Source organism: Camelus dromedarius, chromosome 12 (assembly GCF_036321535.1).
Source record: "Camelus dromedarius isolate mCamDro1 chromosome 12, mCamDro1.pat, whole genome shotgun sequence".
NCBI lineage: Eukaryota > Metazoa > Chordata > Mammalia > Artiodactyla > Camelidae > Camelus > Camelus dromedarius.
Window position 1 is genome coordinate 50903174 of NC_087447.1, and position 23339 is coordinate 50926512.

At 52.7% G+C, this 23339-nt stretch overlaps 1 protein-coding gene across 5 annotated transcripts in view; it reads left to right on the forward strand.

The window, feature by feature from the left end:
* Positions 1 to 23105, forward strand: part of MYO7A (myosin VIIA) — an 86274-nt gene extending 63169 nt beyond the window's left edge. For 4 of the 5 annotated variants that reach the window (XM_064492738.1, XM_010989983.3, XM_064492740.1 and 1 more), the window contains 17 exons: positions 169 to 286; positions 1020 to 1146; positions 2291 to 2460; positions 3421 to 3611; positions 4314 to 4438; positions 5133 to 5290; positions 6257 to 6410; positions 7565 to 7720; positions 8230 to 8335; positions 9649 to 9762; positions 10828 to 10915; positions 11073 to 11179; positions 13236 to 13421; positions 13889 to 14005; positions 15112 to 15195; positions 16096 to 16215; positions 16795 to 23105. In XM_064492738.1, coding sequence (XP_064348808.1) covers positions 169 to 286; positions 1020 to 1146; positions 2291 to 2460; positions 3421 to 3611; positions 4314 to 4438; positions 5133 to 5290; positions 6257 to 6410; positions 7565 to 7720; positions 8230 to 8335; positions 9649 to 9762; positions 10828 to 10915; positions 11073 to 11179; positions 13236 to 13421; positions 13889 to 14005; positions 15112 to 15195; positions 16096 to 16215; positions 16795 to 16884 — 2211 coding nt within the window. In that variant the 3' untranslated portion in view covers positions 16885 to 23105. Of the gene's footprint in view, positions 1 to 168; positions 287 to 1019; positions 1147 to 2290; positions 2461 to 3420; positions 3612 to 4313; positions 4439 to 5132; positions 5291 to 6256; positions 6411 to 7564; positions 7721 to 8229; positions 8336 to 9648; positions 9763 to 10827; positions 10916 to 11072; positions 11180 to 13235; positions 13422 to 13888; positions 14006 to 15111; positions 15605 to 16095; positions 16216 to 16794 lie in introns of those variants that run through there. The other variant, XR_010383429.1, reaches the window with a different exon arrangement.
* The last annotated feature ends 234 nt before the right edge of the window (positions 23106 to 23339 follow it).

The window sequence follows — 23339 nt, forward strand, 5'->3', positions numbered from 1 at the left end:
GAGGAAGATGGAGTGATGGGAGTGGCTATGGGCTGGAGGGAGGCCATAGTGCACAGGGGGACGTGGCAGCCTGGGGCCCACATCTGGCTTCAGGACAGGGACATTTTATTTCCAGACAGAGCTTGTGCCATGTCTTCTGTCCCCCTGTCCTCATCTGTCCACCTCCAGGGGATTTATGCCCAGAGGAGAACTGATGCCCAGAAGGTCAAAGAGGATGTGGTCAATTATGCTCGCTTCAAGTGGCCCTTGCTCTTCTCCAGGTTCTACGAAGCCTACAAGTTCTCAGGTACCGTCAGCCCTCCTGCCTCCAGCCCCTCCCTCTATGGCTCTGGCCCTCGGTGGAGGGAGGGGAATGGTTGGAGCCAGACCCCAGCCTCCTGCCTGCAGGGTTGCGTGGTCTCTCTGGGTCAGTGGGCTGTGCCTCCCTGCAGTCCAGTAGGGCTCTGTGGCACATAATAGGTGCCCAGCCACACACTGGGTTGAACGATTGAGTATTGTGATCATTAAAGCACCTACTGTATACAGAAGAGGGCAGCCCAGAGCACAGGCTGGGCTGACTCTGAAGCTGACAGTGGATGCGGCCGACACAAACCTGCATAGGCCATTGACTTAGCCATCCTCAGCCCGTCAGTACCAGGCGTCTGCTCTGTGCCAGGCCCTGTGCCGGTGCTGGGCTTCATAGGACCACCAAATATCAGGTCAGAGGGAACCTTGGAGCTCGGTAGGTCCAATCGCTCCCCATAGCCCACCTCACCGCAGGCCAAGGACTTGTCCCAAGCTGCACAGACACCAGTGGCCAGGATGGGGCTCAAACCCAGCTCTATAATCCAGCACTCTCTTCCTGCCACACCTCAGGTTTGGCTTGTAGGGAGGTTGTGTTCTCTGAGCCTCAGTTTCCCCATCTGTAAGATGGACATCAGTATACCTCACTCTAGCCACCTCCCTGGTGGTTATGAGGATCAGAAAGGGCAGGGCCCAGGAGTGAGGAGGCGCCCTCTCAGTGCCTGCCTCTGCCCCAGGCCCCAGCCTCCCCAAGAACGACGTCATTGTGGCCGTCAACTGGACAGGCGTCTATTTCGTGGATGAGCAGGAGCAGGTGCTTCTGGAGCTGTCCTTCCCCGAGATCATGGCCGTGTCCAGCAGTCGGTTAGTCCAACCCCCCCCCCCCCACCTGCTCGAGTGCAGGGCAGGGACTTGTCTGAAGCCGCGCAAAGACCAGTGGTAGGGATGGGTCTCAAACCCAGGGTCCTGATTCAGCACTTTGTGAAGTGAGGAGGTGCAGGTGGAGACACAGACAGACAGAGGAGGAAGGAGGGGACTCCTGGGGCTTTCCTGCAGTCATGGGGCCTTTGAGGGAAGCCTCTGCCTCACAGAGGATATCACCAAGGTGCAGAGACACATAGTGACCTGTCCTGGTCGCATGTGGCTGAGCAGGTGGTGCTGCACAGTGCAGAGCCCTCGGGCACCTTCCTCCTAGTAGGGTGGACGGGGTCCTTGCAGTGCATTTGTGGTTGCTCTGAGATGGGTGTGGAAGATTAGGAGGACAGTTGGGGGCAGTTGAGCGTGTACAGAAAGAGCTGGCCTCACCTCCATGTCCTCATCCCTAAAATGAAGGTCTTTCCTTCAGTAACAGTAGTGAGGAATAAATACAGTAATTTGTAAACTAAAAAGTGCAATCCACATGGGAACAATGGTGGGGGTGGGTTCCTGGAATTGACTGGGGTTCCCAGCAGTGCCTCCTCGCCGATCTGGGGCTGGTAGGAGTGTCTCTGGGCTGTGTCCCAGGTGGGCCAGGGTTGGGTCATGTCTGGCTCTGACCAGACACGGGATGCAGTAGTGACCAGATGGTCCTTGTCCTCCCGTGGCTTCAGTCGAGAGGGGAGATGGACATTGAATAAGCCATTTTAAAGTAAGGACCAGTGTGCTGAGGGCTGTGGGAGGGCAGGGAGGGCTTCCTGGAGGAAGTGGTACCTAGGCTGAGGCCTAAAGGGTGAGTGGGAATCAGACAGAAAAGGGGAAGTGAGCTCCCCCCTGCAGGCCTCCCCCTGGACCACATGTAACTGGCCCAGCCATGTCTGACTCAGGCTGAGCACATCTGACTGGGCCATCTCACCCTGGCTGGGCCAGCCTCTCTGGCTGGGCCACATCTGACTGGGCTGGCCTTGGTCTCCTTCAGGGAGTGCCGTGTCTTGCTCTCGCTGGGCTGCTCTGACCTGGGCTGTGCTGCACCTCACTCGGGCTGGGCAGGGCTGACCCCTGCTGGGCCCTGTTCTCCGTATTGGTCCTGCAGGGGAGCGAAACTGACAGCCCCCAGCTTCACGTTGGCCACCATCAAGGGGGATGAGTACACTTTCACCTCCAGCAACGCTGAGGACATCCGTGACCTAGTGGTCACCTTCCTGGAGGGGCTCCGGAAGAGGTCTAAGTATGTGGTGGCCCTGCAGGACAATCCCAACCCTGGTGAGTGGCTCCTGGCACAAGCTGCCAGTCACCGGGAGTCAGGGTGTTGGGCAAATCACACGGCTTGGCCTGGCATTTAAGGTTGCTAGTGCCTGTTACCCATTCTTCCTAGGATGCCCTCAGTTCCAGCTGGACCAAATAGCCAAACTCTGTGCCTTCAATCTGTGCCCTGTGGGGAAACTTCCTCTCCCTTCTCCCTCCACCTGGTCCTTAAATAGGTATCATTAGCCACCATCTCCAGAGAAGATCAGGGATTCCGGATCAGTGTTCCCCAAATAGCCACCAACTTCAAATGATGACAGCAATACAACTATGGTCTGAGCATCCCCTGGGCCTCCGAGGCCCTGGGCAGAGTATGAAAAAGAGATGAAATGACCGCCGGCCCTGCCCTCAGTGGGGAGAGGGGGTGGGAACAGAGAGTGACAGTCCCTGTGATAGTGCAGTGTCTCGGGGAGCCCAGAGGCCGTGGGGGCCTGGGCAAGTGGCCCCCATGCAGCCTGGGGCTCAGGGAGGACGTCTGTGTGTCAGGCCAGTGCTGAGGGTGGAGAAAAGAACTGAGCAGAAGCTGGAGGGATCAGGTGTGTCTGGGAACTGCAGGTGGTTGGGTGTGGCTGGAATGGGTGAGATGAGGTGGGAGTGGCAAGAAGTGAGGCAGAGGGAGTCAGGAAGACCCTTCGAAGGACAGGTCTTGTGAGCATGTCAAGGAGTGGGGGATTTCTCCTAGGGCAGTGGGGAGCCACAGAAGGCTTTTGAGCAGGGGAGTGGCCCCCTCCAGTGACTCTGTGTGGAGGGTTGTGGCAAGGTGGAGGCAGAGTGAGTGCTGAGCAGATAGGAGGGACAGAGCCTCAATTCTTCAGAGGGGAGGAGAAGCTTACAGGTCATCAACCCAAATAAGGTGTTTCAACCCAGTCCCTCTCTCCGTACCCCCACCCTGTGGCCCCACTTACCTCTGCCTTCCAGTGGGTGAGGAGTCAGGCTTCCTCAGCTTTGCCAAGGGGGACCTCATCATCCTGGACCACGACACAGGCGAGCAGGTCATGAACTCGGGCTGGGCCAACGGCATCAATGAGAGGACCAAGCAGCATGGGGACTTCCCCACCGACTGCGTGTATGTCATGCCCACTGTCACCATGCCACCACGGGAGATTGTGGTAGGTGGCCTGGGGTGGCAGATGGGTAGAAGGCTCCCCGGTCCCTCTTTGTCTTCTTCCTATAATGATAAAATGGAGTGAGCGATTACAATAGATTCATGCTTTGCAGCTTCTGTGAAGATGATCTGGGGGTCTTACAGGACCACAAACTTAAAGTTGGGGCAACTATCAAACCTGTGCCAGGCAGAAAGGGACCTAGAAATTGCATCAGATGAGGAACTGCCCAGGGATAGGAGATGGGAGGAGAGGTCTGGGGGAGAGGGTATCACCTTACACTATCAGAAAAGGCAGCCGGGGCACAGCTGGGAAGGGAGGCCCTGGTCTCTCTGGAGCACCCCCCAAGCCAGCACTAAGGACTCGGTGCCACCCAGCTTTCCAGGCAGCCCCTGAGCCAGGCTCTGTTCACCAGGCAGTTGTCACACTGCGTCCTCTGCCTTGTCCAGGCTTTCTGACTGCCTGCCCCCTCCCTGGTTCAGACACAGGGCACCGAGGGAATGGGCTTGAGCCCGGCATGAGGGAGGTGGGGGGAACTTCAGAGATTGCCCAGGAGGAAAGGGGCTCCCAGGTCAGAGTAGGGCACAGGGTCCACCCCCTGGAGGCAGTCTCCTCCAGGCCTAGTCAAGAAGGCTCTGGGCTTTACCATGTTGATCCCAGGGCCCCAGGTGGAGAGCCGACCTCAGCTGCCTGTCTCTCTGTCTCTAGGCCCTGGTCACCATGACCCCCGACCAGAGGCAGGATGTTATCCGGCTCCTACAGCTGCGAACGGCAGAGCCTGAGGCGCGCGCCAAGCCCTACACGCTGGAGGAGTTTTCCTATGACTACTTCAGGTGATGGGGCAGGGCAGAGGGGGCCCAGGACAGCGAGCTGCAGCTTCTGCTCCCCCCTGGTCTGTGTGTGCTTTGCGGTGCCCCCGTCTGTGAGCAGGGCCTGGGGCAGAGGGAGCCAGAGGGCAGTTTCAGTCCATCGAGATGACCCTTCTCGTGTTGTCATCTTTTCCTTCCTTTATTTAAGATACTGTGACCGTGCCCACCTCGGGTGGGGTCCTGGGCACTCATGACTCACACCGGTGTCTGCCTCTCTGCCTCCCAGTCCTGGTGGGGAGACAGGCACAAAACCAGGCAGCTGTTAGTCTGCGTGCCCAGCTTTGTGCTGGAGATGCTGGCGAGGGTGAAGGGGGAGGGGAGGCTGCCTGGAGGAGGTGTTGCCTGAGCTGAGCTGTGCAGGAGGGGAGCCGGGTGGAGGAGTGTTACAGGCAGCACACGTGAGAGTGAGCAGAGAGAAGCAGGGCAAGCAGGCAGGAGAGGTGGGCAAGGCTGGCCGGGGCACAGCCAGCCTTGTTAGTGTCTCCGTTTTCCAGCTGAGAAAGTAAGGCCTGGGGAGGGCTGGAGACTCATCCCAGGTCACACAGCGCAGCAGGGAAGAGCAGGGCCTGTTTCCTACCCTCAGCCCCCGGCACAGGGCAGGATGGGGCTGGGGTCTCCCAAACTGGCCATCAGTGCTGACTGTCCCCGTGCTGCGCAGGCCGCCGCCCAAGCACACACTGAGCCGCGTGATGGTGTCCAAGGCCCGTGGCAAGGACCGGCTCTGGAGCCACACGCGGGAGCCGCTCAAGCAGGCGCTGCTCAAGAAGATCCTGGGCAGTGAGGAGCTCTCGCAGGAAGCCTGCATGGCCTTCATCGATATCCACACCCGTGGGGGTTGTGGGTGACACAGAGGGTCAGGCAGGAGCCACCGAGGGGGACCTCAGGGCAGGCCTCTGGGCTTCCACCTAGACGCCCACTTCTGAGAGGCCCAGCTGGGTCCTGGGCAGACGTGGAGGGGTGCAGATGGGGTGGCTCCATCCGTGTGCCCAGCACCTTCCAGTGTGTCGGGGGCTGCCTCACCCATTGTCTCCTCGCCCCTGTCATTTGGTTGACAGATTTATATTGTGCCATTTGCTGGCCCAGGCTTGGAGACACAGCAGTGACCAGACCCAGTCCCTGGCCTCTTGGTGTTTTTAGTTGAAAAGGGCAGATCGGGGTCAGTGCTGCGGTGTGGCCTGATGGCACATTGAGCTGACCTGGCTTGGAGGAGCGCAGGGAGGGCTTCCTGGAGGAAGTGATATCTAGGCTGAAGACTGGGTAGGCTTTGGCCAAAGGGGAGATGGGTGGGGAATGTTCCTGACAGAGGGAGCAGCCTGTATAAAGGCCCTGAGGCAAAACAGCAGGACTCTTTCCAAGGGCAGAGAATAACTCAGCATAGCTGGAGTATAGCGTTCAAGCAGGGAATGAAGATGTGGGCTGACTGATAAAAGTTTCCCCAGGCCGAGTCAGAAGCTTGGTCCTGATTCCAGAGGGAGCCACTGGGCAGGGGGTGGCATGGTTAGATTTGTGATTTGATTTCATCCTGGTTGCTGTGAGGACTCCGGCTGTGGGGTTGGGGCCTGAAGCAGGATAGCCAGTGAGGAAGCAGCCAGAGGTGTTGCAGAAGAGGGCGGGTAGTGGGCGTGTTGAGCCTGGTGGGCAGATCATGCCCATTTCCCAGGTGAGCAGCCTGAGGCCCAGGGCCACATGACTGGGGGAGGCATGCTGTTTGAAGAGTGTGGCTGCCTGCCTCCCGGGCCAGTACTCCCCAATTGGCTACGGCCTTCCTTGACGGCTCCCCACCTATGCTCAAGTACATGGGTGACTACCCATCCAAGAGGGTGCGCTCAGTCAACGAGCTCACTGACCAGATCTTTGAAGGTTCCCTGAAGGCTGAGCCCCTCAAGGACGAGGTGTATGTGCAGATCCTGAAGCAGCTGACAGACAACCACATCAGGTGAGCTGGGATGGTGGGAGGGTGAGGGGGCAGGCCCCCCACCCAGCGCCAACAGCTGAGGGCAGTCTTAAAGGTCCTCCATCTGTTGTGATGGGAAGCTCATTTCCTGCTGCAGCGGCAGCTGGCTCTGCCCGGGAGCAGTCTCTCCTCACCCAGAGCAGGGGGCTGTCCTCAGGCCCCCTCATGCCCTAAGGAGGGAGGGTCAAGAACCGAGAGGTAGTGGCTCCGCTGTTGGAGTCTGTCCTCCCAGATGAATGCTCCCAGCTCCTCCTAATTTCCCACCGCTCCCTGCCTGAGCCGCCTCTGGACACCCCTCCCCAGCCCAGACTCTGCTGTCCGCCCACAGGTTCATCTCATGAGCAATGGTCCTATCCCTGGGTCAGGCTGAGCTGGCTGTCAGTCGGAAGCTCTGGCTAAAAACTCTTATGGGCTGAGGTGTTGGACCCCAGAGGGTGTCACCTCCTCCCTGATGGCTACGGCAGGAGTGGGAAGTCAGACACATGCTCATCTCAGAGCCGGACAGAAGCCCTACCCTCCACCCTGACTCCCAGACCTCCAGCTCCCTCCCCAGCTTTGTCCCTCTCTACGTCTCTTGCACAAATCCACATCGAACCATACCTCAGATCTTCTCACAGTGCCAAGCCTTTGTATATGCTGTGCCCACAGGCGGGAAAAGCTTTGCATATCAGAATTTCTTCATCCTTCAATGCTTAGATCAAATGCCACCTCCTTCTAGAAGCCCTTCAGGCTTCCCTTCTGCCAGGCCCAAGGAGCTTACAGTAGTGCCTGAGGGAGCCCTGGGGCTAGTCTAATTCAGTGCTATTCAAATAATAGACAGTTCAAGAGCTTCTGCCAGACTATAAATCATACTCTGCTTCCTTCATAGGAAAGTTTTGCTAAGAAAAAAGTGTTAGCTGAGCCAAATAGAGTGCTCAGTCACATAGCTGATTTTCATTCTGGCCTGAGCTCCTTACCTCCATGTGATTGGTAAGTGTGTGGCCTGGTGCGGGTCGGCCGACCACACTTTGAGTAGCACTGATTGGATCTGGCTGTCAGGGAGGTGGGTCCGTGTTGGTCCTCAGACGGGTGGGGGTGAGGAGCTGAGGGGTATTGGCCCGAGGTGCCCCTGCTGGACACCACACCTCTTCCTGCAGGTATAGTGAGGAGAGGGGCTGGGAGCTGCTCTGGCTGTGCACAGGGCTCTTCCCGCCCAGCAACATCCTCCTGCCCCACGTGCAGCGCTTCCTGCAGTCCCGTAAGCACTGTGTGCTGGCCATTGACTGTCTGCAGCGGCTCCAGAAAGCCCTGAGGTACAGCAGTCTGCGAGGGGCAGGGGGCGGGACAGGCACTGGGATGGGCTTCTGGCCACACCAGGCTTGTGAGCTGAGTCCCTTGCGGATGATGAGGTCGTGACTGCACAGTAGTTGGGACCCATCTTGGTACCACATCTGCCAGATAGATAAAGGCTGCCATGCCCAGTACCGTCTGGACACAGTTTGAGAGTCTGGTTGCTCAGAAAGGTATCTTCTCATACCTTCAAGTCTGTTGGGGAGGCAGGCACCTGGGCAGCACTCCATATCCTGCAAAGCCCACTTGTATCCTTTGCTTCACTCGGTCCCCCCCGAGCCCTATGAGGCGGGTTATCGCATTTTAAGATGTGGAACTGGAGGCTTTAGAGGTTAAGTGACTGTCACCTCATGGGAAGTGGTGAACGGGGATTAGGACTGGGGTTTGCCTGTCTCCACGCTTCCCTCTGCTCTCCACTCCTGTGGCCCCAGGAATCTGCTGCCTCCTGATTCCCCCCACTCCTGGTTTTCAGAAACGGGTCCCGGAAGTACCCCCCACACCTGGTGGAGGTGGAGGCCATCCAGCACAAAACCACCCAGATTTTCCACAAGGTGTACTTTCCTGATGACACGGACGAGGTGAGGGCCTCTGGCTTCGCAGTCTGTGGGTGCCCCTGAAGGAACAGGCTTCCTTGGGGAAATGGGGGGCAGCCATAATGCTTCTTGCCCATCACCCCCACCTTTGCCCCCATCCTCCTGCCTCTCAGTGGAGTTAGGGCTTGGTCAAGAGGCCATAGACTTCTTGGGTCAGGAGCCCTTGGGTTCCCAGTCCAATCTCTTGCTTCCTTGAGACGGTCATCCCTCCCTCCCTCTCTGAGGAGCCTTGCCTTGGAAAAAAGTGCTTTCTCCCTCTGCCCTGAGCTCTTTGCTGATGCCACCTCTCTCATGCCAGCTCTGTTCCCGGGCACAGACCCTGCAGCCCCAGACACCTCCCCTATCACCCTGAGCCCACTTTTCTGTAGACTCCTTCCTCCCCCTTCACCTGGCCTGATTGTGGGTCCCCTCCATCCTGGCCCCCTGGGAGAAGATCCTATTTGTCTTCATGTCACACTCATTTGGTCAGGTTGACTCCTGATCACCCTCTTCCACATCCTAGCACAGCACCTCATGCAGATAAACAAGACAAACCTCGGAACTTCTAGTTTGAAAAGCACTTTTAAAACTTGTCTAGAGACTAAAGACTCAAATGCCATAGTAGGCTTCCAGTCACAAGGACAGAAAAACATCATAAACTTTCCTGTCCCTTGTGGAAGGTCACATGGAGCACCCCCACCCCCAAATCCCACTCCCTCCTCATCTGCACTTCCCCAGACTCCCCATCCCTCTCAACCCCAGACTGGGTTGCTTCCCCTCTCTTGACTCCCTACCCTTTCTGGAATTTGCTTTCTCCTTCCTCCAGCCTCTCTCCATCCAATTACCCGTCCCTTCTGCGCTCCCCTGGCCGCTGCCATCACTCATGCTTGGACAGCCAGGCCAAGGGCAGTCCCACTTGGAGGGCTGGGCAGGGCACCACCTGGGAAGACCCAGATGGGAATTGCTTTTTCCTTTTACTTTTTCAGTTGAGGTATAGTTGATGTACAATATAGTATGTAAGTTTCAGGTGTACAACATAGTGATTCACAATTTTTAAAGGTTATATTCCATTTATAGTTATTATAAAATATCGGCCATATTCCCTGAGTTGTACAGTATATCCTGGTAGCATATTTTATACACAGCAGTCTGTACACTTCCTTATCTTCAACGCTGTGCCCAGCTCTGGGGAAGCCCTCAGAGGGAAGGTGTCCTGCACAGGAGGGGCTCCTTCTAGTTGGAGGCACAGACATGGGACACGAGAGACCCTGGGAGAGGTCCTGCCAGAGCCAAGCAGGTGCCACCCCCGCCTCCCCCAGGCCTTCGAGGTGGAGTCCAGCACTAAGGCCAAGGACTTCTGCCAGAACATCGCCGCCCGGCTGCTCCTCAAGTCCTCGGAGGGATTCAGCCTCTTTGTCAAAATTGCAGACAAGGTGGGTGGTGGGTCATTGGTTGCTTATCTGCCTGCTGTTGGTCGGTCTGTTGGGAAATTTGCTGGAGCCCTAGGAACTCGAGGGGCTGCGGGGCGGGGACAGACACAGAAGGAGGGAGGGGGAGAGAGAGGAAGAAAGAGGTGCTCTTCTCTCCTATGAGGCATCCGGCTGCCCATCTCCTTCCTACATCCCTGCAATGGCCCCTTATGTGGAGCAGCTGCCCCTACATCTTTCCCCTCTGAGGCATTGCACAGCCAGGCGTCATGCCTCTTGGGAGCCAACGTGGCATTCTGTGTTCTGGACACACCAGGCTCCTCACTCTGCCCCAGCACACATATACATTCCAGATTTGATCGACTAATCTGTCAGTTGCCAGGCTGAGGCCAATTCACCTCTGAAAAAACCCTTAAAGGGAGGTTGACATCTCCACCAAAGAGGTCACAAAACCTGGGCTCAGAAAGGTCACATAACTTATCCCAGGTCACACAGCAGGGACTCAGATCCGGGTTGCTCTGGCCCCACAGCGCAGGCCCCTGCCTCCAGCCACATTGCCCTCCCCCATGTCTGTGTCCATGGGAGTCAAAGGCCCAGCTCTGAAGCTGCTTCCCTGACCCTCGCAGGCAGTCGGGTGCTCCCTTCTGTGCTTCACCCACAGTTCCCTGTGCGTCTATGCCCATCTCCTCACTTCATGTCTGTCCCTGTGTCAGATACGGTGACCCAGAAGTGATCTCAGTGAGGTCCTGGGCTCCAGGAGAGCTTACAACCTGCAGGAGAGCAGGACATGGATGCCAGAGCACGCCCAAGGCAGGGACGGGGCCTCCTTCTCGGACTTCTCCCAGGGACCTAGGGCAGCATTCAGTGGCTCTTTGCTGAATGACTGGATGGGGTAACAGACACTCAGCAGGCACAGTTGGGCAGGGCATGGCCGATGCACGGACACCTGCTCTGTCCGCGAGCAGAAGTCTTTCTGGAAAGGGGGCCGTCGTGGAGGCCTTGGGTGGGAAAGCAAGAAAATTCAGTATTGCTCAAATTAAGATGAGTGGACAAGAATGGCCATGTCCCTAGGTCATCAGCGTCCCTGAGAACGACTTCTTCTTTGACTTTGTTCGACACCTGACGGACTGGATAAAGAAAGCACGGCCCGTAAAGGATGGTAACGTGAGGCTGGGTCTTGGGATCATCTGATGTCTGGAGTAGGGATCGTGCTGGCTCAGGGCTGCGTGTGAGGCCCCCGTGGGTGCGGGGGCCGAGCTAGGGCCTCCCCGGGGGCTGGATGCTCCTCTGGGTGACTGACCACCTCTCTGTCACAGGAATTGTGCCCTCGCTCACCTACCAAGTGTTCTTCATGAAGAAGCTGTGGACCACCACGGTGCCAGGGAAGGACCCCATGGCTGATTCCATCTTCCACTATTACCAGGTGAGCGGCCCAGCACCTCTCTGCTGTGGTTGCCTCCATGTGCTGCCGCCTTGCCGGGCTCCATGAAAGCAGAGACCTGCTGTCCTTGCCAGGGGATGGGCCCGTACAGCCTGGCCTGGACGAGACCCCAGAGGTGGGTCCAACCTCAGATTCTTCTTCCCAACCCTCCAGCCCTCAGGCTGAGCACGCGGTCCCCACCTGGGTGAGGGACTGTCTTCTGAATTCCAGATTCTGCTGCTACATTGGGCTTTGTAAATGTTTTCCAGGTCTTTACGACTGTAGGCTCAGTGATCTCTTCTGATCCAGCCCATTTACCATTCTGTGGGAGAGACAAGCCAGGATGCTGGGAAGGGCATGGGAGGCGGGGAAGGCGGCACACTGGTAGAGAGAACCCTAGCATGGTAGCCAGAAGGGCTGCCCTCCTTCAAACCTGCGATCTGCCTCTCCCTGCACCCTGCACCATCCTCACGCCTTGTGGCCTGTTTAGTGAGTGGCACCGTCAACTACCCACTCCCCAAGGCAGAAATCCAAGTCAGTGTGGACCTCTCCCTCCCTGTCCCCCTCATCTCCCATGTCTCAAATCACTCACCTGACTTTATCTCCTGAATCCATCCCTGTCTCTCCATCACCACCCCTCCCAACCCGGGTCAGTCCACCATCTTCTGTCATCTGAATGAAGCCTGTAAGCTTCTCCTGATCTTCCCCATCTGTCTTTGACCCCTTCAATGCATTCTCCACTAGGTGGTCACCATGCTTTCCCGATGATCCTCTCAGTGGCTCCCCGTTGCTCTCAGGGCAGAACTCCAAATCCAGGCTGTGGCCCCACCTGCGGGGGGCACTACCTACTTGTGCTGCCCTGTCTTGTACCAGCACTCCTTTGCTCAGCTCGCACCAGCTCCATTTTCTCGCGTCTCGCCTCTGGAAAGTTCTTCCCTTGGGTCTTCCCTTCAGCTACTGAGCTTAAGATGTCAACTCCATCATCTTATCTTAAAGGAAGTCTTTCTCATTCCCCCAGACAAGGTTGGGTCACTTACATGCTCTCAAGCACTGAGAACAATTCCTTTAAAGACTGTGCTATATACCTCCGTTTGGTGTGATGACTGTCTGTTCTTGCCTTGACTACTGGTTCCACAAGAGCAGGGAAGGTATATGTTGTTGCTTCAAGGGCTTGATAGCAGATGCTTAATGCATATTTGTTGCCTTGATGGATGGGTGAATAGGTAAACTTGTGACTCAGTGAATGTTTGGGTGGAAGGATAACGGTGGATATTTGCAGGCAGATGGAAGGACATGTGGAGAAATGAATGGGAACTGGACGTCGGTAGGCAGACCCACATGGGTGGGTAGGTGGGGGGTGGGTGGGGAGATAATATAGGTGGGCGAGTAGGTGGAGGGGTAGATAGATGGGTGAGTAGATGAAAAGTTGGGTAGACAGGAACTGACTCAGGTTTCTGATGTGCAGTGTGTCCTCGGGCCACCTGCGGTTTCCCCGCCCCTCAGCTAGTGGGTAAAGAGAGCTGTTCGGCCCCAGGAGCCTATGGGCGCCACTGGCCCTTTAGAAGCTTCATCTCGCTTTAGGTCAATTCCTCATCATCAGCTACTCTGGTTCTGGGTCTGGAAATTCAAGGTGGGAGAGGGGCGGGATCTGCTGATGAAACCAGCTGGTCTCAGGGGCACACAATGGGAGGAGGCCAGCCTGAGAGGCTCTTCCCAAGGAAGGCCAGGCCCGGGGGTTAGGGTTATGGAACAGTGCCAGGTTCACGAACTGGTTGCTCTGAGTTTCTTCATCTTTTGAAATGGGGCAGCTCACCTCACTAGACTATTACGGGGGGGGGGGGGGTGAGATAGCACTGACACACGCTCTGCCTAAAACTGTGAAGCGCTGAATCCTGCAGCCTCATGCTGTTCCCCTGTACTGCGCCTTCCCTCCTGGGGGAGCAGGTGAGCCCAAGTTTGCGGTAAAGCATTAGCCTGGCCTCGTGGCCGGGGGTGGTTAAAGGAAGGAGCCCGCTTCCTCCAGGCCCCTCACCCCTCTGACGTGCTCTGTCTCTGGCAGGAGTTGCCCAAGTATCTCCGCGGCTACCACAAGTGCACGCGCGAGGAGGTGCTGCAGCTGGGGGCGCTGATCTACAGGGTCAAGTTTGAGGAGGACAAGTCCTACTTCCCCAGTATCCCCAAGCTGCTGCGGGAGCTGGTGCCCCAGGACCTCATCCGGCAGATCTCACCTGATGACTGGAAACGGGTGAGCACGGAGGAGACAGTGGGGACAGGGGCCCCTGAATGGATCTCTGGGCACCGCAGGGTCAAGGGGGCCGGTTCTGGCCAGTAGCCCAGGGAAGTTATCTCCTGTGGCCCCTGTACATCATAAGGTTACCCCCTTAGACACGTGCCCACTTTTCTCCCCTCCGCCTGCTTTAGTTTCAATCCTCCAGGTAAGTCTTCCAGGCAAAGAATTCAGCTGATCACTTGGCAGTAATGTGCCCTGTCCTGGTTTCCATGGTGACCAGATTTTACTTGATACTCTTTGGGCTGCTTGCTTTGGGGAGGGTGGGGTTGCCAGGAGTCCACGAACTGGGATAAGTGGGGAGGCCTCACGGCCTCCAGGACCCCCATCCTACACCTGGCCCTCCAGGGCCCATAAGGGTACTGACTGTGCAGATGGGGCAGGCGTGGGAGGAGAGAGGACTCTGACCTGCCCTCCCCCTGCAGTCCATCGTCGCCTATTTCAACAAGCACGCAGGGAAGTCCAAAGAGGAGGCTAAGCTGGCCTTCCTGAAGCTCATCTTCAAGTGGCCCACCTTTGGCTCAGCCTTCTTCGAGGTGAAGGTATGCTGTGGGTGGGTGGCTTCTCAGAAGGAAAGGGGGCGAGGAGGGGGGACCAGAAGACACAGGGGCTCCTCCCCACAGCTTTGGGAAACAGTGATGGTCTCTGCCCCCCGCCTGGCAGGGAAAGGAGGGCATCACCCTCCCCGGTAGGAGCCTCAGCTAAGTGCTGAGCCCTGAGCTCAGTCCTAGGACGCAGAGGGACCAGCACCTCAGCCTGGCAGCGGGGGGCAAATGGGTAAAAAGACCAGAGCAATGGAGAATGACTTACCCTGTGACAGTGGGGAGCACTCATTGAGGTGGCAGAGTCTGGGAGGCACAGCCAGACTGAAGGCTGAGGAGGCTTCCTGGAGGAGGCAGTACCTGAGCTTTCCAGGAAGACCCTGCAGGGAGTGTTCCTGGCAGACAGCCTAGCATGAGCAAAGACCCAGAGGTGTGAGAGCTCAGGCCTGGGCAGGAAGCACAGTGGGTGAATGTGGACAGGCACAGGGGGAGGTGAGCAGACTGTGGTGAGAGGCAGGTTGGTGAGCAGACAAGGGGGGTGGGTTTCCTCCTGCAGGTGGTGTGGCCACCCTTGGAAGGTTCTGAACAGGGATGATGGGGCCAGAAACCCACTCTGACTGCAGGGTTGGGGTGGATCTGAGGGGCACCAACAGAGGCAGGTAAACAGTGAAGAGGCTGATGTGAGAGGATGAAGGGATGGGTCAGGATGCAGAGGAGGGGGTGGCCTCGTTACACACCCAGGATGGAGGCCCTCTGAGAAGCCTGGCTGTGCAAGGGAGAAGTAGACAGATATACCTGAAGGCAGGTATAGGGTTCAAGGCTTTTTTTAAAGATGAGAGATGGGCTCAGAGAGAACGATAGCAGAGGCAGGGCAGAAGGGATGAAACTGCTGCTGGGGTTGTTTGGGGACCCATGAAGGATTTGGGGTAGCAGTGAGGGCCCAGAAGAGGTGGAAACCATGAGGCACCCCTGCACCCCTGGTACCGAGTAGGCAGCAGGAGAGGTTGACTTAATACCAGCTCAGGGTGGCCTCAGTTCTGCCCCAAGTGTACATAACTCTTTCTGCTCTGGGTCCCCCATCTGACGGTTCTAGCTTCCTTTACTAGCAAACTACGGAGCCCAACTTCCCTGAGATCCTCTTAATTGCCATCAACAAGTATGGGGTCAGCCTCATCGATCCCAGAACCAAGGTGAGCAGTGACGGAGAAGAGCAGGCAGGGTGGGTTTCCCTGTCTGCGCATCTAACAAAAGCCCCAGACCCAACCCCAAAGGCCTCACCTGCCCCCACCATCTTCGCTTCATCCGCCCTCCGACCACGTCTTGAGAGGCTGTCCCTGTTTGCTGTGTCTACTTTCTCCCCTCATCTGCTCCATCAAAACTGCTCTCAGAGTTACTAACACGGCCCTAGCCACTAAATCCAATGAACTCTTCAGTGCTTGGCCTGGCAGCATTACTGGACGTTACCAACCGCTCCCTCCTTCCAGAGCTCTCTCCCCATACTGGCAGGCTCTGCTAGGTACGGTGACTGCTGCACAGATCCTACCAGAGTAGTTCCTACCAAGCGGGCCAAGAGGCAGAGAACTACCACTGACACAGGAGGTACAACTAGAATTGTAAGCGAAAGGGTCAGTGACCCCCATCTCCCCCTTGGCTCCATGTGCCCACTTTTCTGGTTTTCCTCATCTCCCCCCTGGTCTCCCTGAGGCACTTCCATGGGCTGCTTCTCTACCCAGCCCACACATGCTGTGTTCCCCAAGGCTCTCTCCTGTCATTGTCTTGTCTCCCTCCTCCAACTCCACTGGACCACCTCATCCAGGATCACAGTTTCAGTTCCTTCACGCTGTCAAATTTCCAACTCTGGCCCCGACACCTGACAGCCCCTGGACTTCCTTGCTTGTCCCACCAGCTGGCCCCAACCGAGGCCTGATGGGGAGGGCATCTGCCTCCCAGAGCAGCTCCACAACACAGCTTGACTCTACCCTCCTGCTCCTTGTCTCAGGGCCCTTTGTGTGGGTGGTGTCTGGGGCAGCACTGAGGGGAGTGAGCCAGACGGTCCAGGCTGTGCAGCTTCAGATGCTCTCTCCCCCTAGGACATCCTGACCACTCACCCCTTCACCAAGATCTCCAACTGGAGCAGTGGCAACACCTACTTCCACATCACCATTGGGAACCTGGTGCGCGGAAGCAAACTTCTCTGTGAGACGTCACTGGTGAGGGCTCTTCCTTCCAGGCCTGGCAGGCTCCCCGGCCTTGCCTGCAGCTTCAGACATCCTCCCAGCCTCGGGAACACACACGAGTGTGCGGCTTGGCCTGCAGTCAGGATCAAGTGTCACGCTGAGGCTACGGTCAGGTCAGCTTAGGTCTGGGGCAGGGGCTTAATCTAGGGCTGAGGAGCAGACCACTCAGTGAACAACTGCTGTTCAGGTGTCTTCCGTATCTGGGACTGAGCCTTTGGTCCCTGAGTTCAAGAGCAGAGCTGTTAGCAATGAGGCCTCCTGGGCTGAGCTCAACTGGTAAAGCCTTTACAGCCACTCCTGGAGGTAGGCATCCAGGATTTGAGAAGCCCACAAACTAGGGCCTTAATGTGGGGTCACAACAGCTTAGAAGCCTAGACATCTGGCTGGATGAACCTAACCCTCCAACTGTGCGACAGGGGAGAGTGAGCCCAGAGCAGAGCAGGCTCTGCCTGTGTCCGGCTTCTGCCCTCTGTGGTTCCCTGGGAGCTGTGTTCTGGGGCTTAGTGGGCGGCCCTTCCCACTCTGTGCTGTTTACCTTCTTGCTGTTTCCAGGGCTACAAGATGGATGACCTCCTGACTTCCTATATTAGCCAGATGCTCACGGCCATGAGCAAACAACGGGGCTCCAGGAGTGGCAAGTGAACAGTGGGAAGGTGGCGCTGGCTCCAGGCCTGCTCTCTAGGCAGCAGCTGGCTCCCAACCATCAGCCACCTCTGCACCGGGGGAAGACCTGTGCCGTCCAGGCAGACTGACCACTGACCACACCAATGTGACCTCTGACCCTTCTTCCAGCAAGGCGGCCTTGCCGGGATGCAGAGCTCCCCTCCGTCCACCCTGGAAGCATCTGGTGGGTTCCAGTCCTGGCTTGCTGAGACCTTCCCAGTTGTAAGAGCCTATGTTCCTTGGACGCCACTCTTATCTCAGACCAGCCCTACCATGTCATACTGTGAACAACCAAACCACCAAACCAAGAATACTCTGAAACCTGAGTCCAGAAACCTTTGCGGTAGGTGAGGGGCACAGACCAACTTTATACACTACAGTGTGGGTGCTAAGCCCCCGTTCGAGTCTCCCCTGATCACCTCAGAGCATAAGCACGTGCTTCACTTTCTGGTCCTATAGCATCTTTGCTGGGGGAAGGGGAGGGGCAGGGAGTATGTGGAGGCAGGGCAGGGGCCTGTGTGGGAGTAGCCTATATACCTGTCTCCTTGGTCTGTGTGTGCAGGCTGGTCTGGGTTTGGGGGTTGAGGTGCCTGAGCCCGTGGTGTGCTAGAAAGCGGCTTCAGTAGGGACTGGCTGGGACTGGGGCAGGTCGGGGGGCAAATGCTGGACGTCAGCCTGGAAGGTGGAGACCTAAGTGTGGATGCACTGGAGAGCTAGAGGGGGAACTGTGTGACCAGGCGGGAACAACCAAGTTTGGACATGACCTGGGCAGGTCTAGGGGTGAGGGCTTCAGACAGGGAAGGTGTGATTTGGTGGGGGGGACATCCTTCTGGGCTAAGGCTGGGATGAGTGCCTAGAGAAGTGATGGGAGAATCCCCCTGAGGTGGGCGTGTTTGTGATCTGCCCCCAAGGTTCCCTCGACCTTCAGCAGAAATAGCCACGTCCCACTTGCCCTTCCACACTGAAGTGTCTGGGGTCACCTGCATCTAGGTGACAAAGCACTCCATGGGGACTGCTATTCCTATTTTCTCCAGATGCTGTGTGGGAGGGGAGGGGCCGGTTGTCGAAATGGAAGTCTCAAACCAGACAGCTCTGCTTTCTCGGGTGACGGGTTGTCTGAGGTAGCCCTGCCCCACCAGTGTTTACATTACTCCACAGTCAGCCCAGGATAAACTGGAGCCACACATCTGCCCCCACACATCGTCATACAGATGGAGATACTGAGGCCTGGAGGAGGAGTTTGAATAGGTAGAGGTCACATAGTAGAACTCAGTTCACTGCTTCTAACATTAGACTCCCAGACAGACGTTCTAAGCTCTAGTTTCCCTTCAAGGCCAAAGGCTACTGGGTGGTCATGGGATTATGCCCATCATCCCCCCTGGGGATTCAGCCAATGACAAGCTATCAGGAAGCACTGCACACTGGAGGACAGAATGTGTGCGTTGGGTAAGATCTTTGCCCCTGACTCACTCATGCCCATGCCACCTCTCATTCTGACTCAGGATGGCATCACTTTGGCACTCATCCCCTAGTGAGTGACCACAGAGGGATCCAAAAAGTGTATCATTTACCTTCTGGGTTCCTGAGAGGTCTCCTTTATTTACATGCTGATGTTCACCACAGCCACTCCTGTAACGGGGAACATCATGAAGGGTAAGGATGAGACAAATCCCGTGACATGGGAGTGTAACCAGTTCCAACTCCAAGACCACGACTATTTTTCCTTTGCTGTTCCCCTTGAGATAAAAGGCTAGACCAGAAAGGTTTTCCTGAGAGCTTCCATGGCTCTTCTGCATGCCTTTCCTGACCACTTTCTACCATCAGGTCACCCTGGGGCACAAAGAGGAAAAAGGGGAGAAATTGTCTAATTCTTCTTGGAAGACAGCCCAAAGGGGGAAAGCAACATGCTGGATGTGGTTTAAAAAAAAAATCATAAAAGAGGATTATTGGGAGAATTCAAAAGTGGAAGGCTTTGGGGATTCTGTTTTGGGAAGGGGACCTTCATCGAGGGATCGTTAAATCATTCGTCTCCAATGTAGGCCTCTCTTCTGGCTTCTGATGTGGGTGCTTGGGTGAGTTCAAAGGCCATCTTGGTGGACACTGGTTATCAAGGCATCAGTGGTTGGGTAGTTTCCTGGACTGGCTCTGGATTGATGGACTGAGAGCCTGGGAGTTCCCCTACACTCTTGGTTAAAGTCTCAGGGCTTTCCATAACATTCAAAGCTGCTTCATTCTCTGTGTTTTCCTTTTGGAGGCTTACACTTGGAGTTTCTGTGGGATAGAAAAGACAAAAACACAGATTGCGCCAGTGTCACTTCTCCAATCTCTGTGGTCATCTGGTAAAATCTTAGTCATCTTTAAAATGTTAGCCCCTCACTTACCATCTCAGGGTCTTTCCCCCTATTCTCTCCCTAGCCAGGCTTTGGGCAGACTCTGCGATGGTCCTCCAATCCATCACAATGCTGGAATTTGAGTCTGTTGTGTGAGGTTCTAGCTCACCATGGAAGGCAGAGACTGACATTTACTTAAAGTTCATGCATTTCACAACCATTGCTTCCAAATCAGTTTGAACAGAAAAATGACTGTATCTTCCATTAGAATGGGAGCTTTTCAAGGACAGTGACTTTGTCTTGCTTGCCTCCACATACACAGTGCTCAGGAGTGTCTTGCCAGCCAGAAATTGCTGTAAACACAGTAATTGCTCAAAAAATGTTTTTTTTAAAGATAGAAAAAAAAGATGGAGACTTTTTTCTAGTAATGGAGCTAGGAAATGGACTCTTCTCAGAGACAAACTAAAAACTGGGTAATATACAAAACCAACAAAACATCTTAAAATTATCTAAGAGTTTACAATATGGTGAGGAACTGTGAAGCTGAAATCTAGAAGAAAGTGCGAATCCAAAGAAATCCAGAATTCAATTATTTTTGCCCCAAGTGTGACTTCACTCTTGAAGAAACAGTTCCACCCATGAGGTCCATTTTTTGTCAGCTTCACAGAAAGAAGGGGATTTTTATTGCACTTGAATTTGTAGGTCAATTCCATGACAGCCAGTATCTATAATATTAGGTTTTCTAATTCATGGATGTTGCTCCATTTACCTGGGTCTTCTTTCTCTCAGTAATCTTTTGTAGTTTTTCAGTGACCAATCATCTATCTTCTTTGCAAGGGCACCGATATTTCCCTACAATTCCTGCTTAAGCTTTTATGCTGTTGTAAATGATGGTATTTCAATTTAAGTTTCCAATTACTCATTGATAACATATAGACATACAATTGATTTTTTTGTTATTGACCTTATATCCTGAGGCACTGCTGAACTCCCTTACTAGTTCTAGTAGGTTTGTTGTCTGATTCCTTAGAATTTTTTAATGTAAATAATCTTTACTCCTCTTGCAATCACTCCTGCATATCAGGAATTTTGTTTCTTCCTTTATGTCTGTTACTTACTAAACTTGCTAGGATCTCCAGTACAATGCTGAATAGAAGTGGTGAGAGCAGGTATCCTTGCATTATTTCTGACTTTAGAGGGAAAATACTGTTTCACCATTAAAAATGATATTGGCTGGAGGTTTTCTGTAAATATCTTTCATCAGATTGAGGAAATTTCCTTCTATTCCTAGCTTACCCAGAGCTTTGATCATAAATAGGTGTTGATTTGTGTCAAATATGCTTTTTCTACTTTATAACCTCCCATATTAACAAAATACTGATTTTCAGTGATATATTCATTTTGCACTGCTGAGACAAACCTCAGTAGCTCATGATGTTTTATCTTTTATATATACTAATGGATTCAATCTGCTGATAATTTGTTCAGGATTTTTATGTCCAAGTTCACGAATGATACTGATCTGTACATTTTGTTCTTGCACTGTCTTTGTCAGATTTTTATGAGATTATTGCTGGCCTCAAAGAATCAGCTAGGAAATGTTCCTGAGTTGGTATAAAATTGGTATTTCTTAAGTATTTCATTAACCAGTGAAACTCTTTGGGCCTGGACTTTTTCTTTGTGGTGAGATTTTTGATACACAGATTTGATTTTGATATATAATGGGGTCATTACAAACTTCTATTTCTTCTCTCAGTTCTGATGTTGCATATTTCAAGGAATTTGTCTATTTCATCTAAAATGTCAAATTTAATGGCTTAAAAATGTTCATAATTTTCCTTTTTATGTCTAGGATCTGGAGTGATAGTCCCTCTTTCATTAATCATTTATCATATTGGCAATCTCTCTTGCCCTCCTTCATCTTACTAAGAGTTTATCAATTGCAGTAATCTTTTCTAAGAATTAAGTTTTCACTTTTAAAATCTTCTCTTTTGTTTGTATCTTTTCTATCTCAATGTTCTGTCTTTTTCTAGATTGTTAAGGTAGAAAGTCAATATTAAACTAACCTTCCTTCTAACGGGTAAAGTTACAAATTCCCCTCTAAGTCCTGCTTTAAGCTGTACCCCACCAATTTTGCTGTTGTATATGCATTATCCTTTAAAATATTTTCCAAATTCCCTCATAATCAATGAAATGTTTAGAACTACATTAATTTCCAGCATCTAGAGGATTATCTCAGAGTTTTATTAATGTTTGTTTCTAATTTAATGTCTTTCAGGGTCACAAAACTGATTTTGGTCCTTTGAAATTTATTTATTGATGACATCTTTTACATATTCTCACTTTAGGCATCTCTAACTATTGTAGTTATTTTTACTACTTCTATTTTTAAATTTTCAGGTGATTCATCTACTACCTTTATTATATATTTACATTTTCCAGTGAGAATTTTATGCTTGTATGTTTCTTTATTATCAATTAGTGCCATTTCCTTTCGGCTTAAAGAAGTCCCTTTAACATTTCTTGTAAAGCTCGTTTAGTAATGAACTCTTCTAGCTTTTGTTTATCCAGGAACCTCTGGATCTGTCCTTCAATACTGAATGGTAGGTAACCTTGCTGGCTAGAAAGTTCTTGGTTGGAAGTTTTTTCCTTTCAGCACCTTGAATTTATCATGCCTGTCCCTTTTGGCCTGTAAAGTTTCTGCTAAAAAATATCTTCTGATAGCCTTGTGGGGGTTTCCTTTGTATGTAACAAGCTGATTTTTGCTTGCTCCTTTTAGGATTCTCTCTTTATCCTTAACTTACTATTTTAATTGTAATGTGTCTTAGTATGTGTCCTTTAGGGTTATTTGGAACTCTCCGGGCTTCCTGGATCTGGATGTCTGTGTTTCTCCTCAAATTAGGGAAGTTTTCAGCCACTATTTCTTCAATTTATTCTTTAGCCCTTTCTCTCTCTCTCTCCTTCTGGGATCCCTATAATGCCAGTGCTATTACATTATGAGACCCTTGGAACAACATTGAGTGTATAGTCCCTTTTTAAAATTTTTTTCATTTGGCTGCTGAGTTCCAGTGTTTTGTCTTCCAGCTCACTGATGTATTCTTCTACCTCATCCAGTCTGCTGTTGAACCCCTCTAATATATTTTTTCAGTTCATTTATAATTTGTTTGGTACTTTCTTATATTTTCTTTCTGTTGAAGTTCTGTGTTCATCTATTTTTCTCCTGAGTTCAGTAAGCATATTTATGACCATTACTTTTAACTCCTTATCAGGTAGATTGTGTATGTGTCACTTAGTTCTTTTTCTAAGGTTTGGTTTTGTTCTTTTGATTGGAGCATATTCCTGTCTCCTCTTTTTGCCAAATTCTCTGTGTCTACATATCAGGTAAATCAGCTATCTTGTCCAGATTTGTTTTATGGCTTGTCACGTGGTCCATTTTGGGCAAATATGCAATGTACATTTGAAAATGTTCGTATTCTGCAGTTGTTATTTTATGTCAATTAGGTCAAGTTGGCTGAAAGTGTTCAGACTTCTATATCCTGATTTCTCCCAGCTTTTGTTTAATGTGTTTTGAATCTTTATTAAGCATATAATTATAATGCCTTCCTGATATAGTGACCGTTTCATCATTATGAAATCTGTTTCCAATAATACTGCATGGTTTAAAGTTTATTTTTTCAGATATTTCTTATGCTTGTTTGCATGGCATTATTTTCTCCTTTCACTTTTAATTTGTGTTTCTGTATTTTAAGTATATCTTTTGTAGACAGCACATGGTTGGGTCTTGTTTTTTCCTCTCCAGTCTTGACAGTCTCAACTTTTGTTTTGAGTATATGGTCCATTTACGTTTAATTAATAAAATGGTTGAATTTATGACTACCATGTTTCCACTTGTTTTCTAGTTGTTTTTTTGTTATTTTGTTACCTTTGTGCTCTTTTTTTTTTTTCTGAATCCATCTGCTTTCAAGAGATATTTCTTCAAAGCCAGCAGGAGAATAAGATGTCACGTTGTGAGAAAGCCATAAGGATAGGATCTGAAGGCAGTCTCTAGGATCTCAGAGCAAAACTCCACCAAGAGTCAGTCGTTAAGAAAACACGGATGACTTC